This window comes from Pristis pectinata, chromosome 6 (genome assembly GCF_009764475.1).
Source record: "Pristis pectinata isolate sPriPec2 chromosome 6, sPriPec2.1.pri, whole genome shotgun sequence".
Lineage (NCBI taxonomy): Eukaryota > Metazoa > Chordata > Chondrichthyes > Rhinopristiformes > Pristidae > Pristis > Pristis pectinata.
Window position 1 is genome coordinate 15,788,844 of NC_067410.1, and position 20,322 is coordinate 15,809,165.

Genomic DNA, 20,322 nt, shown 5'->3' on the forward strand with positions numbered 1-20,322 from the left:
AATAGGCACGTGAATATGCAGAGAAGGGAGGGATGTGGTCAGTGTGTGGGGAAGAGGGATTAGATTCATTAGGAGTCATTGGTTTAATTAGTTTCACACAACATCATGGGCTGAAGGACCTATCCTGTGCTGTACTGTTCTATGTTCCAGCTCATCATAGTTGAAATCTTTGGAACCATTTTTGAAATGTTTGCAAAAATTTCAAATCGATGAAAATTACTAAAATTAAAGGTTAATTATCAACACCTTAAGATGCTAACAAATTATTAAATGTATTAAAGTAAAGTAGAATAACTCACTTTTCTGATATTAACATTTTCTCCAACCCAGCCCATACAAACAAATGATTTTGTTATTTGTACAGCAGCCATCTCTGGTGTAAAGCTGAAGGACTGCTTGCAAAGTGCATGTGCCCCTCTGCTCAGCACTTAAGTCTTCTACTGGGCTCATTGCTGGGTGCTATAATCATTGGCTGTCAATCCATTAGATTCAGTCTCCTAACATTCCCATTGAGTAACTATGCAGTGATTTACTTCTGATCTTTCTAGCTATTTTAAGTTTGTTTCCCCAGACAGTACTCATTGAAACATTCCCCCTTGATTCCTTCAGCCTCAGAGGGAGCTTGAAATCTACAGCATGAAGATCAATTCCAAAGTAACATCACGATTTGCTCACAATGTGATAATTAGTCGAGTGGTAAATCGAGCTAATGCATCGAGGGAAGCCTTCTTTGAGATAGAGCTACCCACAACAGCCTTCATCACCAACTTCAGCATGTGCGTACCAGCTACATCATTCAGTTCAATTTGCTAATAAACATGAAAGAGGTGCTCAGCAGCAATTCTTCTATATTATTAAACACAGTAAAACCGAGGAAATGTGGTCAAGGTTAATCTAAGGACTGAGAAAAATCGGAAGAACTTGCTAAGTATGTTTACACCAGGGATGATTTATATATTCCATGAGAAAACTTTACGTGCAGTGTCTAAAAGTTTCATTTGTAAATTTGGCATCTAAAGTGAAAAAAAGGATCAAAAAGAACCCAAGTGTTTTTACCTCTAGAGATTAATTTTGTGAGTGCAGACTGTGACACATCTAAATGTTTAGTCATGATGTTCGGCTTTTTTATATAAATCATAGAGTTCTGTGGTCATTGTTACCAAATATACCAAATATAACATTCTATGGCAGGCTTACAGCAAACTCAATGCCACTGGCTGCCCACCTCTACAAAATTCACTGTTAAATTTGTGAAATCCCCAAAGCTATTAATAAACAGGTTAGAATTCTGAGGGACTCACTTATATCTCTAATAGAAATTTTTTAATTCATTGAGGTTGCTTTTTTAAAGTTACTCTCAGTATTTGTTTACAGGTAAATTAATGAGGGAACAGCACTGAGAAGAAACTACCAGTTACATTGAACTGGGTGAAATCAGCAGCAAGTAGAAATGGAGATGGTAGAGGTTTTGTGAGAAGATGATTCATTGGGGCCCATGGGTCACTGATTGTGAAATAGAGGCAGTTGAGCAGTTAAAACCATTAGGTTAGTAACTTGCTTGGAACATGCCCCATTCTGATCCCCTGCAATCCAAACTAAGAGGCAGCAGCAGGCAAAGGCCTCATGAACTTACATAATTTGGACCCCTATTACATCAGTGGGGCTTCAGTGCCATTTGAAGTTAGGCTTCAGTAGGCCCAGATGGTGGGAAGGAAAGAGAGGCATACAAATTTAGTCGGATACTTTTCCTTGTGAGTCTCAGGATGAACAGGAATGCTGCTCCAGTTGATGAAAGGAAAGCTTTGAACAGTCTTGCAATGGACCACCTTGTCCCTCCCAGGAGACCCTCTCAAAACTCCCTACTTTCCATTACACTGGAAGGTGACAGGTGGCCATGGGCTGCTTGATCTTTGTCAGCCAACAACTGGAGGCTAGAGGCATCGGAGTGAGGCTTAATGGATACGGTCACTGAAAGCATGCTGTTACTTCTGACAGGAGAGAATTTAACCTGCCAGAAATCACTGGTAAAAATGCATTGACTCCCCAGTTAATTTTCTGAGAGAAGGAATCCTCCCAACTGGATATCCAGGGTTATAAATGCTGAGTCACATTGTGTTCAAAGACAAGTGGGTGGTTTTCAAATGACATGTTGTAATTGTTTTACACGTATCGACTGAACATAGTGAAGTTGACCTCCTGGTTAAGCTGTTCAGTACGCTGGACAAACAAAAATCCTCCCCTTTGCAATTCCAGGAAATGTAAGGACCCCTCGTTCACTGAACTCTGTACACGTATAAATTCAATTCAAACTCATAGACTGACTACATTAATTTTATTTAATTTATGAATGATGGTTTATATTGGACATATTAAATAACTTGGGGTGATGCTGACTTTTAAACCATTAAAATTCCCTTAATTAATATTGGGTTTTGAAATATTAATATTGGGTTTCTAAATATGTTTATTCCAAATTCCAGTGTTTCAAAAGGCCAATTTTGTTTGGTGCATCCTTCCCTGTGTCCTTCACCAGAAGTAGTCTTCCATAACTTCTGGGATCATCTCATTAATTCCTTCCTATGTGCTCTGTTTTGCAAATTGTTACCAGGGATTCTGCCAAACCACAAGTAAACCTTTACCAGAGATTCTTCACAAAAAAGGGACAAAAACTCTTGGGTGTATCAGTAGTTTGCAACATCAGTTTTGCTGCCCTTTCTTTTGACTAGTGGTCATTGCCAACACCAAACACTTCAAGCTGTATCCAGGAACAATGGAGAGGGGTAAATTAGAGAGGCTTTTCTGTGCTACTGGGAGAGAAAGGAGAACCTTGGCAGGGTGAAGAGGAGAGGAAGGTTAAAGGGCATCAGTTTAACTGAGGATTGAGATGGGGATGGGGATGGAGTTTGAAAGAATGCTAATGCAATATGGTGTGGAGAAATAGATTGTCAATATTAGCTAAGAGAAAAGTGAGAAACAGTGCCAGTCAAACTGTTGAGAACAGAAAAATATCCCTGAAGAGAGTTATTTCAGAGCCAGCAGAGGAATTTATTGATATTGTCAAAATATTCTCAATTTCTCCACAAGAAATTAGCAAAATTTTCAGATGTTTTCTCAATAGCTTTTAGCTCTAACTGCAAAATATTTCCAGCTATTTTAGAAAATGTGGCTTGTTTCTTGATATGAACCCTTCTTCAATTTCCAAAATCTATATTGTTAAAGTTATAAATGAAAAATGTCATAATACTGAGTTTGATCAAGGAATGGAATTATAGAATGTGATTCACAAAAGTCATGCAACGGCATGGCAAGTAGGTATGTTATATCATGCTGAAATAATATGTTTTTTTTTCATAAACTTTGCAGTTGATAGTAATTTAGTTGAATCTAGAAAAGAACTGCCAAGCTTCTAAATGGGCACTTTTCTTTTTCTCTGATATTAGCTAGATTTTTATAAATGGAAAAAAAATCAAGCTGTTGGAGGAACTCAGTGGGTTGAGCGGTATCTGTGAAGGCAAAGGGATAGTCAATGTTTTGGGTCAAGACCCAGCATCAAAGCTGTCTCCAGTTCATAACTGGAATTCTGCTGTGTTCCCAGTCCATTTTTTCATGCCCCAAGTGGATCCAAGATCCCTTTCAAATCTCCACACTGGCTCTTCTCTGCCCTAAGTACTATTCAGTTCTTTCAATTTGTTATATATTTTCACATCTTCCAAAAACCCAATTATTCTTGAACTGGCGTCCCTATTCCTGAAAATTTTCCTCCTTGCGCACTGGCTCCAATATTCTGTTGTGAGCCTGGGATCTTAATCACTTTGTCTCAGAAATGCCCTCAACTCTATTTCCAATTTAACCTTCCGAACTATTTTCTACATCTGCAACTCTTTCCAATGTCTACCCAATGCCGAAGACCTTTACCAGGATGTTGGCTGGATTAGAGGGCATGTGCTATGAGAGGTTGAACAAACTTGGATTGTTTTCTCTGGAACGGCGGAGGCTGAGGGGAAACCTGATAGAGGTTTATAAGATTATGAGAGGCATAGATGGAGTAGACAGCTGGTATCTTTCTCCCAGGGTCAAAATGTCTAATACTAGAGGGCATGCATTTAAGGTGAGAGGGGGTAAGTTCAGAGGAGATATGTGGGGCAAGTTTTTTACACAGAGAGTGGTGGGTGCCTGGAATGTCTGGGGTAGTGGTGGAGGCAGATACAATAGAGGCATTAAAGAACCTCTTAGATAGGCATGTGAATGTGCAGAGAATGGAAGGATATGGACTTTGTGTAAGCAGAAGGGATTAGTTGAGTTAAACATTTAATTACTGGTTTAATTAGTTTGGCACAACATCGTGGGCTGAAGGGCCTGTTCCTGTGTTGTACTGTTTTATGTTCTATGCTCTATTCAAAATCATTCTACTAGATGCACACATGAATGTTAAAATATCGCAGTCGTATTATTTGGATACATATTAACCATTGAATGGTTGGAAATTTTGTACTAAATCCTCCCATCTCCCTGCCTCACTTCTTTAAGATGTTCTTAAAACCCGGCTGTTTTATCAAGCTTCAGCCAAGTGCCATAATCTCCTCATATAGCTTGGTGTCAAATTTTGCTTGATAATGCTCGTGTGAAGGATCTTTGCCATTATTGATACCTCCTTGGATAGAATGAATGGAATTATGAAAAATCAGTGCATCTGCTAACTAAAATGAGGGAGTTCCACAAGGTGCCAATATTAATAAAAATTGAATATCTTAATTAACAAAAATGTAGAGTAGCTCTATCCCCAACTTTCCATTCACTGCAGGAATAAGCGATTATTCTGCAGATATCCACTGAAAAATGTGATGTGACTGTAACAAATCTCAATTGTGCTTTTGCAAAGATTATGAAATAAGTAGACCAACAAATTAGGTACCCTGAAATAACAATGTAGTTTCTCCTTCCATAGGACTCTGGATGGAATGACATATGTGGGAGCTGTGAAAGAGAAAGAAGTGGCCCGGCAACAGTACCAACATGCAGTTTCACAGGGACGGACAGCGGGGATTGTGAAGTAAGAACCAATAGATAACCACTTCAGTGATGAATTTCACCATTCTTCATTCACTTATTCCCCATTTGCTCAGTCAGACAAAGTGTCCATGTAGGAATAAACTGCGAAGAAATGAGAATTAAATGCTGGAACTCTACCGGTCTGCGCACCTCTGCCTCCATGCAATAAATGAATGCTTGGATATTTATAGAAGCAATGAAGTGATATGACACAGAAGAGAGCAATTCAGCCCGTCAAGACCCTGCAAATTATTTTCTCTCAAGTAAACGTCCAATTCGCTTTTCAGACTTCAATGACTTTCCTTCCACCGCCCTTGCAGACAGTGAGTTCCAGACTAAATCCAAATCTCTGCATAAAAACTTTCTCCTCATATCCCCCCATGCCTTTCCCCATTGCAGGAAGCTGTGCTCCCTTGATTGTCGAAGTATTAATCCTTTCTAAATCTATCATGAAGTCCATCAAACCTCTTGCAGCTTCTTTGCTTCAAGAAGAAGATTTTTTATTTCACTTTAGGATGCTGGCATCCCTGAAGAGGCCAGAATTTATTATCTGTCCCTAATTGCCCTTGAGGTGGTGATATCGAATCATCTTCTTGAACTTCTGTGGTCCTTTAGTGAAGATGCTCCCACAATGCTGTTGGGTAGAGTTCCAGGAGTTAGACCAATCATGATAAAGGAATGACAATGTAGGTCCAAGTCAGAATGATGTGAGACTTGGAGAGGAGTCTGCAGTTGATGGTGTTCCCATATGCCTGCTGCCCTTTGACCTTCACGGTGGTTGAGATCATGGGTTTGGGAACATCTACAGTCTTCCTGAGAAAGGGGCAATTGGTGCAGAGATGTTATCCAATACAGGTGGTATTCTCTTTTAAATGTAGTAAAAAGTACAATCCAATGTACCCCACATTGGATTAGACATTCATTGTGAAGATGGCTCAGCTGGGACCAGGAAACTGTAAGCTGTCAAAGTGGCATCAGTGGAAGGACTGAACAGTGGGGGGGGGGGGGGGGGGGGGAGAGTAGAGTCATGATAGGAAGAAATATGTTCACGGGGAAACAGTAGCCTGAAGCATGGGTCTTCTACCAGGACAGTCCTGCTTGCGAATCTAAGAGGACTTCATGTTTGGGAGGCTGCAAGGCTGAAGGCTGTGGTGGAGAGATCTCCAGTGGAAGTGGAGTCAGTGACTGGGAGACAATGGCCAGTGGTGGAGACATGAGAAGGTGTCTGTGAACTGCAGTCCAGCTTCTGTGAAATGAAGGTCAATTCAAAAAACCCCAACACCACTGCTTTTATCCATAAATTTCTATGGACAGCCAAATTTCAGAAAGATGCTCCACAGTCAGTCTTGGATTTTATTGGGCTAAAAAAGACCAGATATAATGGTTGATGCTGCCTCCTACATTTTTCTTGAAGTTGATGTACTGTGAAGATCAAGTTTGTTGTGTCTCCAGAAGGATACAATCCTCACTGCAATTCAGGGAGCAGATTTTTGGCCACTGGATGGAGATGTTTGAGGAGGACCATGGTAATAATTTTCCTTTGGGTCTAAGCTTCACTCGGTTAATTACTTTCTGTTTCAATTATCTATAGAAACACTTACTATATGTTTGTACATTTCTAACTAGCTTTGTCTCGTAACCCAACTTCCCCTTCCTTATAATCTTTTCCCTTTCGTCATATTTTGCTTTCCTTTATACTCTGTCCACTCTTCTGACTGCCACCAGTCTTTGAATCTTTGAGTCATAGTATCTCTAATTTTTTTAATTAACCTCGCATTGTGGGTCTTTCCTTTGGAAATTCTCTTTCTAGGTGGAATGTATCCATTTTATGTACTCTGAAAGATCCCTTTAAGTGCTTTGCTTCAGCTGCCTCATTTTGAACATTCATTAAAAGCTGCCCTTATCATTAGCACATCTTGTTTTTCTTTGGCAGTTCCTTGGGATCGAGGATGACTTGCTTCCACTCTGGGTTCAAAGGTGACTAATAAGTTCAATATTGGAACCTCAGACACTCCCAACAATGGAGCAAGAGGTGGCTGACACTGGAGGTGGCTGATGCTAGTTTGGGAAGTGGTGCACTGCTTTTAGTGCTTAGCAAGGGTTTCTATGTGCTCCTGATGCATGGCCTCAAGGTTCTTAATACTGTCCAGAATGCTTGTTTTCCGATTTGAACAGCTGTGACCCAGCAGTTCCCGGGAGCTGGTGAGGATGTTGCATATCTTCAAGGATACTCTGAGCACATCCTTGAATCTTCTTCCCTGTCTGCCTTGCAATCTCGTTATGTGGAAATGATAGGAAATCAATGAGAATAAGGCCATTCATTATCTAGCATGTAGCATTTATTACCTGCTTACATTCTCCCCGTGTCTGCATGGGTTTCCTACGGGTGCTCCAGTTTCCTCCCACATTCCAAAGACGTATGGGTAAGGAAGTTGCGGGCATGCTATGTTGGCGCCGGAAGCGTGGTGACACTTGCGGGCTGCCCCCAGAACACTTTATGCAAAAGGTGCATTTCACTGTGTGTTTCGATGTGCGTGTGACTAATAAAGATATCTTTTTGTTTTGATTCACAAAGGAAATCAGGAAGACAAACGGAAAAGTTTGAAGTATCAGTAAATATTGGACCAACCAAAAAAGTCACATTTGAATTAACTTATGAAGAATTATTAAAACGTAACCTGGGGAAATATGAAATGAACATCCAAGTGAAACCCAAGCAGCTTGTCAATCACTTCCAGGTACACCTCCAAAGTTGCACTTGTACTACTATGATAGTTTTGGCTGTTCATCATTTTCTCAGTTTATGATGAATAAGTTTCATTTTGAATTGTTGTTTCCAGATTGATGTACACATTTTTGAACCACAAGGCATTTCCTTTCTGGATGTTGATTCCAGTTTCCTAATAAATAATATGACTTCCCTCGTAAAAAAGACTCTAAGCAGAACAAAGGTACAAAACAATGAAGATTTTTTTTGTTTTATTGTAAAGACCTAAAGCAGAAGAGATTAACACTGATTCACTATTTCATTCAGGCACATGTTTCCTTCAAACCAACACTTCAACAACAGCGCAAATGCCCTGATTGTCATGATACAATTCTGGATGGAAGCTTCATGATACGTTATGATGTCAATAGAGATCTGTCTGCTGGCAGCATTCAGGTATCTGAAAAACAGTTTTAAAGCGAAAACCTATGATGACCTTGGTGATTTATTCTGATGATGTTTGATTTTATATTTTTTTCAGATTGTAAATGGATATTTTGTACATCATTTTGCACCTGCTAACTTAACCAGGATTCCAAAAAATGTTATATTTGTGATAGACCACAGCGGATCTATGTCAGGGACTAAAATGCAACAGGTAAGAAAAAATTGTTTGGGGGTGAGAGAGAAGGGTGGGAATCCCAATGTTCCCTATTTTAATCCCAGGTCATGCACAACCTGCACGCAAAATAGTGACTCACCCTATTAGTTTCACACATCCGCCATTAGCAGATGGAATAAACTACTTCCATTTCAAGTGAACACTATAGAGGTGGTCTGGACACCAACTTGCACAAGGTCAAAATGGTGTCATTGAACAGTGATTCCTTTAATATAATGCAATATCATAGAACATTGAACATAGAACAGTACAGTGGGGACACAAGAGACTGCAGATGCTGGAATCTGGAGCAACAAACAATCTGCTGGAGGAGCTCAGTGGGTCGAGCAGCATCTGTGGGAGGAAAGGAATTGTGGATGTTTAGGGGTTGAAACCCTGCATCAGGACTGAGAGTGGAGAGGCGAGATGGCCGGTATACAGAGGAGGAGAGGAATGCTGAGAACGGAGTCGGAGGTGATTGGTGGACTGAGGAGGGGTGTGAGATGACAGGCAGGCAGTGCCAGGTAGGGGGAGGGGAGCAGGGGTGCAGTTGGGAGACACTGGCAGGTGAATGGTAGATGGAGGCAGACAGAAAGAGAGAAAAACAGATGGAGTGAGGTGGGGGGAGGCGAGTGTGGGGATAGGGGACAGCTGCCGGAGGGAGATCAGCAGGAACACGGAGCGCTACCAGTGGCTGGATTCTGATAAGTAAAGGAGGTGAGAACAGGAACCATTAGGGGAGAAATGAACGACAGTTGGAACCGGAACCACATGGGGGGCGGGGACCTGTGGATGAAGTGGGTGGATGGAACCAGGATGGGGAGGAGGATGAAGATGGGTGAAGGGGGGCTGGGGGGAGGGTGGGAAAGGGGACCAAAATAGGAAGACCAGAGGAGGACCAGAAGTGGGGGGGGAAGGGGGTTACCTAAAATTGGAAAACTCCATATTTATGCCATTGGGTCGTAGACTACCCAGGAAGAATATAAAGGTGTTGTTCCTCCAGTTTGCATTGGGCTTCATCCTGGCAGTAGAGATGGATTTTTCCCTTTTTCCTCTTTCTCTCGGTCTGCCTCCATCTATCATTCACCTGCCAGTGTCTCCCAACTCCACCCCGCTCCCCTCCCCTACCTGGCACTGCCTGCCTGTCGTCTTACACCCCTCCTCAGTCCACCAATCACTGCGGAATCCTTTCTCACCACTTCTTTCTCCTCTTTATACTGTCCATCTCACCTCTCCACTCTCAGTCCTGATGCAGGGTATTGACCCAAGACATTGACAATTCCTTTCCTCCCATGAAGAAATGATGAGTTCTTCCAGGAGATTGTTCATTGCTATGGAAGAGTACAGCACAGGAACAAGCCCTTCAGCCCACAATGTTGTGCCAAACTAATTAAACCTACCAGATGCCAAACTAAACTAATCCCTTCTGCCTACAGAATGTCCGTATCCCTCCATTCTCTGCACATTCATGTGCCTATTTAAGAGCCCTTTAAGTGCCTCTATCATATCTGTCTCCACTACCACCCCTGGCAGCGCATTCCAGGCACCCAGCACTCTCTGTGTAAAAAAACTTGCCCCACACATCTCCTTTGAACTTACCCCTTCTCGCCTTAAATGCATGCCCTCTAGTATTAAACATTTCAATCCTGGGAAAAAGATATCAGCTGTCAACCCTATCTGTACCTCTCATAATCTTATAAACTTCTATCATTCTCTCCTCAGCCTCTGCATCTCCAGAGAGAACAACCCAAGTTTGTCCAACCTCTCCTTATAGCACATAGCCTCTAATCTAGGCAGCATCTTGGTAAACCTCTTCTGCACCTTCTCCAAAGCCTCCACATCTTCCTATAATAGGGTGACCAGGACTGAATGCAATTCTCCAGAGGTGGCCTAACCAGTGTATAAAGCTGCAACATAACTTCCTGACTCTTGAACTCAATGCCTTGTCTGATGAAGGCAAGCATGCCATATGCCTTCTTTACTACCCTATTAACCTGTGCAGCCACTTTCAGGGAGCTATGGACTTGGACCATAAGATCCCTTTGTACATCAACCCTGTTAAGAGTCTTGCCATTAACTATGTACTGCCCCTTTACATTTGACCTCCCAAAGTGCAACACCTCACACTTGGCCTCACACATTGTTTATGCCGTTAATTTTTGTCACAGTTTCTCTACAATGGTCATGAGCCTTAAGAAATTTGTGCTTAATAACATAATGATCTTTTCATATTGCAAACATTATCAGTGTTGTTTACTGTGAGTGATGTGTGCATCTGAAAATCTTCTTAAATTACTAACTCTATTTTCAGGGCCATTCCTATCCATTTAAAGAAATAGGAGTAAAGCCCTTTGTACTTCCTCACCTGTAGAATGGAATTCTCCAGTGCATAGAGGATCTAGATCAAATTTCCCCTCCCAAACTGAATTATATGAGCAGTCCAGCATCCAAATCACTGACATCAGCTTCTGGCTTTTTATCTTTTCATGCACAATGATGGTGTGGAAACCTCTATGTTACTGTCAATTTCATGGAGTAACGACGGTGAATGCCTTCAATACCCTATCAAAGGTCTTTACCACCATTAGGCGTCCCCAGATATTGTCCCACATAGAGATGTGATAAAGCTATGAGAGCCCAGAATTTATTTAACTTTGGTTGCTGCAACAACATGTAGTGAAAAGAAACAATTACAGTGTCTCACCTGCTCGCTCATTGTATTTCTTAATTTACCATCAAATTGTTTAAGATCAAGTAAATTGAAGTCACTCTTAATGAAGATTGCCCCCTGGCTAGAAAACACAGCATTGAGGAACAAAGTTTCTCCTCAGTGCTTGATGCCTGTGCTAGATATAAGTAACTGTTCCCTCAGCACATTTTTTGAACAAGTCTATTTGAAGTCATTTGGTCAAAATTACTCTTTTTCATTGGGTGCTCTCTGTGATTTAAAGTGACCTACCAAGGCAAAGCAACATGTCCAGAAAAGGGCACCTATCAGATTCCACCTTCTTCAGCCCTTTGTCACTTCCACCTATCACCTCCCAGCTTCTTATGTCATTCCCACTCTCCCCCTTCCCTCACCTGCCTATCACCCCCCCCCTTACCTGGATCCACCTATCACCTGCCAGCTCTCCCCTCCAACTTTTTATACCGGCTATCTTCCCTCTTTCTTTCCAGTCCAGATGAAGGATCTCGACCCAGAATGTTGACTGTCCATTTCCCCTCATAGATGCTGCCTGGCCTCCTGAGTTCCTCCAGCTCCTTTGTGTGTTGACTAGAACATAGTGCGCTTCAGTTACTGTGGTTGTTAAAATCAAAGTACATAAGTTATAACTGTAAACTGATATGTTGTCCCTTTCAGACAAATGACGCCCTTTTAAAAATACTAGATGATATGGACAAAATGGATAATTTTGCCATTATAATATTTGATCATGCTTATGAAACATGGAGGGATTCCCTACTTCAAGCAAGTGAAGAACATGTGGCTGCAGCTAAAATGTATGTGAAAACAATTTCAGCCAAAGGAGGTAAAAATTATTGTTTTACGTCAATTAATTTCAAAATGAGTTAATGAGAAGAGGAAATGTAACAGAATATCTATCCTTCAAAGTCAATCTCCCTTTTTCTCTATGAAAGTTATGTTCTCTAAGTCAGGACTAAAACAGAAATGGGTGAATGATTTCTTGACCAATAATCCTGTTTCCACACAAAATCAAGCTAATGCAGATGACAGTAAAATAGGTGGTGTTGTAGACAGTGAAGATGGTTATCAGGATTTACAGAGGGATCTTGATCAGCTGGGTAAGTGGTCTTAGGAATGGCAAATGGAGTTTAATTAGGATAAGCGCGAGGTTGCCTTTTGGGAAGACAAATGAGGGTAGGACTCTCACAGTGAACAGTAGGGCTCTGGGAGTGTTGTAGAACAGAGGGACCTAGGAGTACAAGTAGTTCCCTGAAAGTGGCGCCGCAGGTAGATATGGTGGTGAAGAAGGCTTTTGGCACGCTGATTTTCATCAGTCAAGGCGTGGAGTATTGAAGTTTGGATGTTATGTTACAGCTGTATAAGCTGTTGGTGAGACTGCATTTGGAACATTGTGTTTAGTTTTGGTCACCCTGCTATAGGAAAGATGCCATTAAGCAGAAAAGAGTGCAGAGGAGATTTACAAGAATGTTGCCAAGACTTGAGGGACTGAGTTATGGAGAGAGGTTAAACAGGCTGGGACTTTTTTCATTCAAGTGTAGGAGAATGAGGGGTGATTTTATAGAGGTGTATAAAATCATGAGGGGCATAGATAGGGTGATTGCGCACAGTCTTTTTCCCAGGGTTGGGGAATCAAGAAATAGAGGGCATAGGTTTAAGGTGAGAGTGGGGAGATTTAATAGGATCCTAAGGGGCACCTTTTTCACCCAGAGGGTGGTCAGTATATGGAATGAGCTGCCAGATGAAGTTGGTGAGACAGGTACATTAACAACATTTAAAATGTACTTGGACAGGTACATGGATAGGAAAGGTTTAGAGGGATATGGGCCAAATGAGACTAACTTAGATGGGAATCTTGGCTGGCATCGACCAGTTGGGCTGATGGACCTGTTTCCGTGCTGTATGACTCTATGACTTTAAAAAATTGGTTTCTTCGAATGAATTCCTTTTAGCTTCACAGCTAAAATTTCATAATTCTCCCTTTAGACCTGAGAGGTTTTAAAGGTTTCATTCTTTGGTCCTCGAGACTGACTCCATCAAGGTAGCTTTTCACCAATTCACTGTGTACTAATGGATCAGAGTAACCTGCCTTGAGTAGGTGGAATCTCATACTTTGGAAGTTATTATCAGTTGTCAACTGATGTTTCCTCAGTGTAATTTAGTTGTCCGACTTGCATTTTGGTAGCATGATGGAAACAAATAAGTTTCTACCCCAGACTGCAAATATTTATAAGATAAAAGTGATGTACCTTTATGTTACAGCAACAAATATAAATGATCCCATGCTGAAAGCAGTGAGACTTCTGGACAAGGCCCATCAAAAAAAGCAACTGCCTGAAAGAAGCGTCTCCATGATTATTTTGTTAACTGATGGTAATCCAATTCTGGTTAGTAAAATATATCCATTCTACTTCTTCCTTGCGCAGGCCTGATTATATGAACAAAAAGCCAAACCTGGACAGCGACTGAGACAGGCATTCTTTAAAACTGTTGTTAAATAAAACACAAAAGTAGGAATAAAATCTTTTTAATTCCTTCCAGAAATTGGCAGACTAGATTCAGGGTTATGTTAAACATCTTCCAGGGCCCATTTGTATCAGTCACTCCCTGAAGCAGTCTGTGTGCTGACATTTTATTGAAATTAATTCCCATTTCCCTAGTTCCATTTGTCCAGTAGCGTATCCAGGAATGCAATAACAATTTCTAATGACCTAAACTCAGTCTCCATGTGATAAAAACAATGTACATTTATAGAGCACTATTCATGATCTCAGGATGTCCCAAAATGATCTAGAGCCAGTTATTACATATGAAGATCTCAACTGATGATATGGCACATGGATGATAGAAAAATGAAGGGGTATGTGGGAGGGAAAGGTTAGATTGATCTTAGAGTTGGTTAAAAGGTCAGCACAACATAGTGGGCTGAAGGGCCTGTACTGTACTGCAATATTCTATGTTCTAGGAGCAGAGGAGAGCACTCAGCCCTGCAAGTCTGCTGCAAGATGCATTCATGACATCTTGAGATCATGAATGGTGCTCTATAAATGTACATTGTTTTTATCATATGGAGACTGAGTTTAGGTCAGTAGAAATTATTATTGCATTCCTGGATACACTACTGGACAAATGGAACTAGGGAAATGGGAATTAATTTACTAAGATATGTAACTTCAACTCCACATTGCTGTTCATTCACGGTGACTTTCGCCCCTAGCTTGTCAAGTATCGGCCTACCTCTGCCTTAAAAGTGCTCAGCTACTCTCCTTCTACAGCCCTTTGACAAAAGAGCTCCAAAGACTCGATCTTTTGAGAGAAAAAAAGTTGTTATTTTGTCTCTGTCTTAAATGGGTGATCCCTTATTTTTAAACAGTGACCCCTGGTTCTGGGTTCTCCCACAACAGGAAACATTCTCCTCTCATCCACCCTGTCATGACATTTCACATCTTGTATATTTTATTCAAGTTACCTCTCGCTTCAAAAGCAACAAGCTCAGCTCAGAAATTTTTTTGTGCAATGCTGAGAAAACAGAGGCAGACAAAAATCATGTTAATATAGCATTAACCAATTTTGTGGATATTTCAGTGGGTGTTAGCATCATTTGTTAATAAGGATCTTTCTGAAGTCCATGAATTTCATGAGTCTTAATGGTGTTTTTCTTCCAACCAGAGCACACAATAAACAATGACAGTGCTACTTCCAAATTTCATCTCCAGTGAGATTTTCTACCACATTGTTTTTAATAAGGCTGGCATTTTTCACTTACAGCAAAACAATCGGTTACTAATAATGCTCTAGGGCAGTGTTAGTGAAAGGGTTACACAACCCCCTGCAAACATTTTGCAGCTGGGATCCCAGTTACTGTACCAGCAGACGGCTTCAGCAGGTCCCCCCTCAAAATTGGGAGGCCAGAAATGTCAGTAAAAAACTGGCATGGTTCCATGGTCATCAGAACAGAAATGACAGAAGAAAAACATCTTTCAAAAGAGGTAGCACCAAATACCTCTTCCTCCTTTCCTCAGACCTTTAACATTAGGAAGTAGCCCTTAAAGTGCCATCCCACAATACAACCTGCATTGTTCCAACCACTGAACTATTGTGACAAGGAAGGGGTGTATGCTGCAAAGATGGGGTAGGGGTGAATTTTCCTCGGTTCACTTGGGGGAGGGCAGACAGAGGAGAGTGCAAAACAGTAAGCAGCAGCCTCCTTATGCCTGTTTTTTACTGGCACTTCTGGGAGATCTGCAATGCAACCAAATGCTCCTTTCTGGTGTGAACCCCAAGTCGCATTGGCCAAATTTTCCCACTTTGCTGGCAAAGCTTTGTTACTTCTGCAGCAAGCAGTGAACAGCAAAGCGTCACGTGCTGCATATCACAATAACGGCAGCCTGCACAGATCATGAGGCAGGATTTCTAAGAGTGGGAGTGACCCTGACCCTGAGGTTGTCTTCAAGAACAGTACAGACACTTGTGGAGACTTTCAGAGGTCCCAGGACTAACTTATAACATAGAACAGTACAGCGCAGGAACAGGCCCTTCGGCCCACAACGTCTGTGCCAACCACGATGCCAAATTAAATTAATACCATCTGCCTGCATATCTGTCCTGTTCATGTACCTGTTTGAATGCCTCTTAAACTTCACTATTGTATCTACTTCCACCACCACTCACTGCCCCCCCCCACCCCACCACCCTCACACATACTCCCTGGCAATGCAATCGGGCATTCAAGGCACTTACCACTCTCTGTGTAAAAAAACTTACCTTGTACATACACTTTAAACTTTATCCCTCTCACCTTAAAGCTATGCCCTCTAGTATTTGACATTTCCACCCTGGGATAAAGACTCCGACCATCTACACGGACATTCTGATAGAAGATCATTGACTTGAAATGTTAAATCTGTTTCTTTCTCCACAGATGCTGCCTGACCTTCTGAGTATCTCCAGCATTTTCTGTTTTATATCTGATTTCCAGCATCTACATTTTTTTGTCTTTTGATTAGAAGATATCTCTCTGTGAAACCTGGATGAAAAAAGTTCTTGAGGTCTTTCTCATGTATTTTACTCCTTTCTGATTCGACGAATAAGGAACCACTTGTGTTGGAATTCTTCTGACATTTCTGACCACTACATTTTGAGGGAAGTTAGCTGAATCCACCTGAGGAAAGGGTAACTGGCATCCCAGTTTGGGTCAATATGCTTGAAGTTTGTCTTGCTACTGGAGGTTTGTCCATAACTTCTGAAAACCACAGTTCAAGCTCAGATAAATGTCTGAACTATTAACAGAACCAAAGTCAATTTCACCCTCACTTTCAGAAAACTTGCCTCAGGATCCTTTTGAAGCTTTTCAAAAAAACATTTGGGAGACAACTGTTTTAATGCTAGAAACTTAGCACAGATGAATTGCTAGGCCTGTGCTTAGATTCCATAATGACTTATTTTTATTTATTTTATTGCAGGGGAATCAAATCTCAAAAACATCCAGGAAAATGTCAAAGGAGCTGTAAAAGACAGGTACAATGTGTATGCCCTTGGGTTTGGTTATGATGTTAAATTCAGCTTTCTGGAAAAATTGGCACTGGATAATAACGGTATAGCACGGCGAATTTATGAGGATTCAGATGCTACCTTACAGCTCCAGGTAAGATGAATGCTGGATACAGATATTATCCCACTTGCTTTTGTTCAGAACTTCCTGAGACTTGCTCCTACATTTATGCCATAACTTCACCACAAGTGCAGTGGAAAATGTGTTAGGGCTCAAACTGGATTTCCACTACAAATCGAGCTTGATTTTAGTAGAGTTGGATTCTCTGAGGAAATTCCCACATTTCACTCATGTCTGCTGAAAAGCATTTTATTTGCTTAGAGGAAATAAGTGGTAGAGAAGCTGGTAAATTTTGTAAATTAGAAATGTTACAACTCTTTAACTCAATCTTAGTTCCACGTAGCATGTTGATATAAAGCCAAATAACCACAAAGTAATTTCCATATAATGGATGACAATGACCTTCTAAGAATCTTCAGGTTTATTTTGTTGCATCAAAAACAAATCTGACCTCGCGTTCCTTTCCATTGTGTGGCAGAGAAGAAACCATATATTTGGCTGCTGTTGAACCAGGACGAGGCCACGTGACCCCTTAAGCCTGCTTTTCCAGTCAATACTGCTGATCCAACCTCAGCCTCAGCTCCATTTTACTATCTCATAACTCTTGACTTCCTATCTATCAAAAACCTGTCTATCTGAGATAAAGAATTTCCAAGATTCAAACTCCACTGAGGGAAGGAATTCCTCCTCACCTCCATCTTGAGTGGATGACTCCTTATTCTAAAACTATACCACCTAGCTGTAGATTCCACCCACAATCCCCACCTCACCCCCATCCCTACACCCACATCCATGGAAAACATCTTGGAATCCATTTGCCAAGTATCCTTAGAATATTGCATGCTTCAATCTGATTAGTTTTTAATCTCCTCAGCCCCCTTGTGAACAAGCCCAACCTGCTCAACCGTGTCTGCTAAAACCACCCTTTATCCAAAGAATCAACCTAATGAACCATGCCCAAAGTGCTTCCAATACAAGTATAGTCAAACTCCGATAATCCAGAGCCCTTGGACGAGGAGATTTTCCAGACTATTGGATGTTACTTCTACTAATACCCAAACACACTTTTATTTCATCCTTTCTTACATGCTACATGGTAGTATGATAAATTTTCCAGTGACTCTGGTGACTTTAAAGGGAGCAGGAAATACACAAGCATTCCGACCCCAGCTCCAGCAACAAATCTACTCACATTCCTTACACCTGTTGTTCCAGGTCATATCCATGGCTCCAGCTGCACACCCAGACTATAGTCTGCATCCCAAGCCCAGCTCCAGTCCAGATCCCCTGCCTGACCGCACACCCGGCTTGTACACTTGATCCCTGATTCACATTCCGGACTAATGAATGAGCCAGCTCCAGCCCACCAGGATTTCCAAGCACAGGGATACCAGATTATCGAAGTTTTATTGTATATTTATCCTGACTCGGAGAATGCAGAACCATGTGGAGTTCTATAGGTGACGTCTCAACAATACCCCATGTAGTTGTAGCAAAACCTCCCTACTTTTATTTTTCATCCCCTTTGAAGCATTCACTTTGCCTTCCTAGTTGTTGTTCTTGCATGCCAACTCTCCACATTATACTTCTTTTGCAAGATTTCTGCCCATTCACCTAACCCATCAGTATCCCTTTGCAGAATCTTTGTTTGCTCTTCACAACTGGCTTCCTCAGAAATCATTGTCAGCAAATTTGGCTACAATACACTTGTTTTTTTCATCAAGCCCATTAATACAGATTGTAAATAGCCAATGCCTCATCATTATCCCAGCAGCGCCTCTCTGGTTATAACTTGCCAACCTGAAAATGGCCCATTTATCCTAGGTCTCTGGTTTCTCTTAGTAAGCCAACCCTCCATCCATATTCACATATTAGCCCTCAATACCTGAACTCATTCATCCCTTGTGCAACAATCCTTTATGGCATCTTACCGGAAGCCTTTCTGGAAAACCAAATACACTTAAGTCCATTGATACCTGGTGGTCTTTAAATTATTTGTCAGCCACAAACCCTCCTAAGTGTGCTTGGCAGTGTAAATTTAGTAAGATAAGATAATATATCTTTATTAGTCCAATGTACATCAAAACACAGAGTGAAATGCATCTTTTGCGTAAAGTGTTCTGGAGCAGCCTGCAAGTGTCGCCACACTTCCAGTGCCAACATAGCATGCCCACAACTTCCTAACCCATACGCCTTTGGAACGGTGAAAACTGGAGCACCCAGAGGAAACCCACGCAGACACGGGGAGAATGTACAAACTCCTTACAGACAGTAGTCGGAATTGAACCCGAGTCACTGGCACTGTAATAGTGTTACGCTAACTGCTACACAAGAAAAATGTTGCAAATCCTCAATATCAGGAATAAATAGTTTCACAAGTGCAATCTGACCTCTTTGTTGCAATGTGAATTTCCAGGTTATAGACTCATCAGTATTTTAATTATTGAGGAAATACATAAAACTATTTAAATATTTCTTTTTCACAGGGTTTTTATGATGAAGTGGCTAACCCCTTGCTTCTGGATATTGAATTGCAATACTCAGAGAATGCCATTTCAGAATTAACTCAAACCAGTTTTAGACAGTATTACGATGGGTCAGAAATTGTTGTGGCTGGTAAGATTTCAGACAGCACCCTGGAATCACTCACAACAGAGGTTGTGGCTCAAACTGTAAGTACTTATCATCAGTTATTCCAAATTATTTACTGATGTCCTGGATGGATCATAGAATACGGTGCAGTGAGAGATTAATTAGCCTATTGTTCCAATAAGTAGTTAAGAAGGCAAATGGCATTTTGGCCTTCAATGCAAAGGGTTGGTGTTTAAAAATAGGGAGGTTTTATTAGAATTTTACAGGGTGTTAGTGAGGCCTCACCTGGAACACTGTGTACAATTTTGGTCCCCTTTCCTAAAAAATATAGTAACATTGGAGACAGTACAAAGGAAATTCACCAGGGCAATTCCTGGGATTAGAGTTTTGTCCTACCAAGAGATACTAAATAGTTTGGGCCCATATTCCTTGGAGTTTTGAAGAATGAAGGGTGACCTTATTCAAACATATAAGATCCTAAGGGAGCTTGACAGGGTAGATGCTGGGATGTTTTCACTAATGGGAAGAGTCTCAAACAAGGGGACGTAAATACAGGATAAGGAGCTGGTCATTTAAAACTGACGTACGTAGAAATTTCTTCTCACAGTTGGTGGTGAATCTCTGGAATACTCTGCCCCGGTCGGTGGTGGAGGCCAGATCATAAGAAATACTTAAAATGGAGCTGGATAAATATTCAATAGATCAAGGGACAGAGGGGTATGGAGAAATGCCAGAGAAGAGGAGTTGAGACCGGCATAGATCAGCTACAATTGTATTAAGTAGTGGAGCAGGCCTGAAGAGCCTCATGGCCCACCGCTACTCATGTTGTCTTGTGTTCTGTTGTTCTATTGTACCTGCAGTAGCTTCCCAATGGTGCTGCTCACTTCTTACCATTTCCTTGTCCATAATCTCTTCCAAATGGTACCATAATGAGTTCTGCTACTGCCACTTTCCATTGGGCATTCCATGTCCTTACTACTATCCTAACCAAAATCTCC

At 41.3% G+C, this 20,322-nt stretch overlaps 1 protein-coding gene across 1 annotated transcript in view; it reads left to right on the forward strand.

Moving 5' to 3' along the window:
• Positions 1-20,322, forward strand: part of LOC127571108 (inter-alpha-trypsin inhibitor heavy chain H3-like) — a 59,468-nt gene that overhangs the window by 3,719 nt on the left and 35,427 nt on the right. Inside the window, exons 4-14 of the mRNA XM_052017174.1 lie at positions 610-776; positions 4,946-5,050; positions 7,625-7,787; positions 7,890-8,000; positions 8,084-8,212; positions 8,298-8,414; positions 11,779-11,947; positions 13,384-13,508; position 13,684; positions 16,584-16,765; positions 19,219-19,404. Coding sequence (XP_051873134.1) covers positions 610-776; positions 4,946-5,050; positions 7,625-7,787; positions 7,890-8,000; positions 8,084-8,212; positions 8,298-8,414; positions 11,779-11,947; positions 13,384-13,508; position 13,684; positions 16,584-16,765; positions 19,219-19,404 — 1,455 coding nt within the window. The remainder of the gene's footprint in view (positions 1-609; positions 777-4,945; positions 5,051-7,624; positions 7,788-7,889; positions 8,001-8,083; positions 8,213-8,297; positions 8,415-11,778; positions 11,948-13,383; positions 13,509-13,683; positions 13,685-16,583; positions 16,766-19,218; positions 19,405-20,322) is intronic.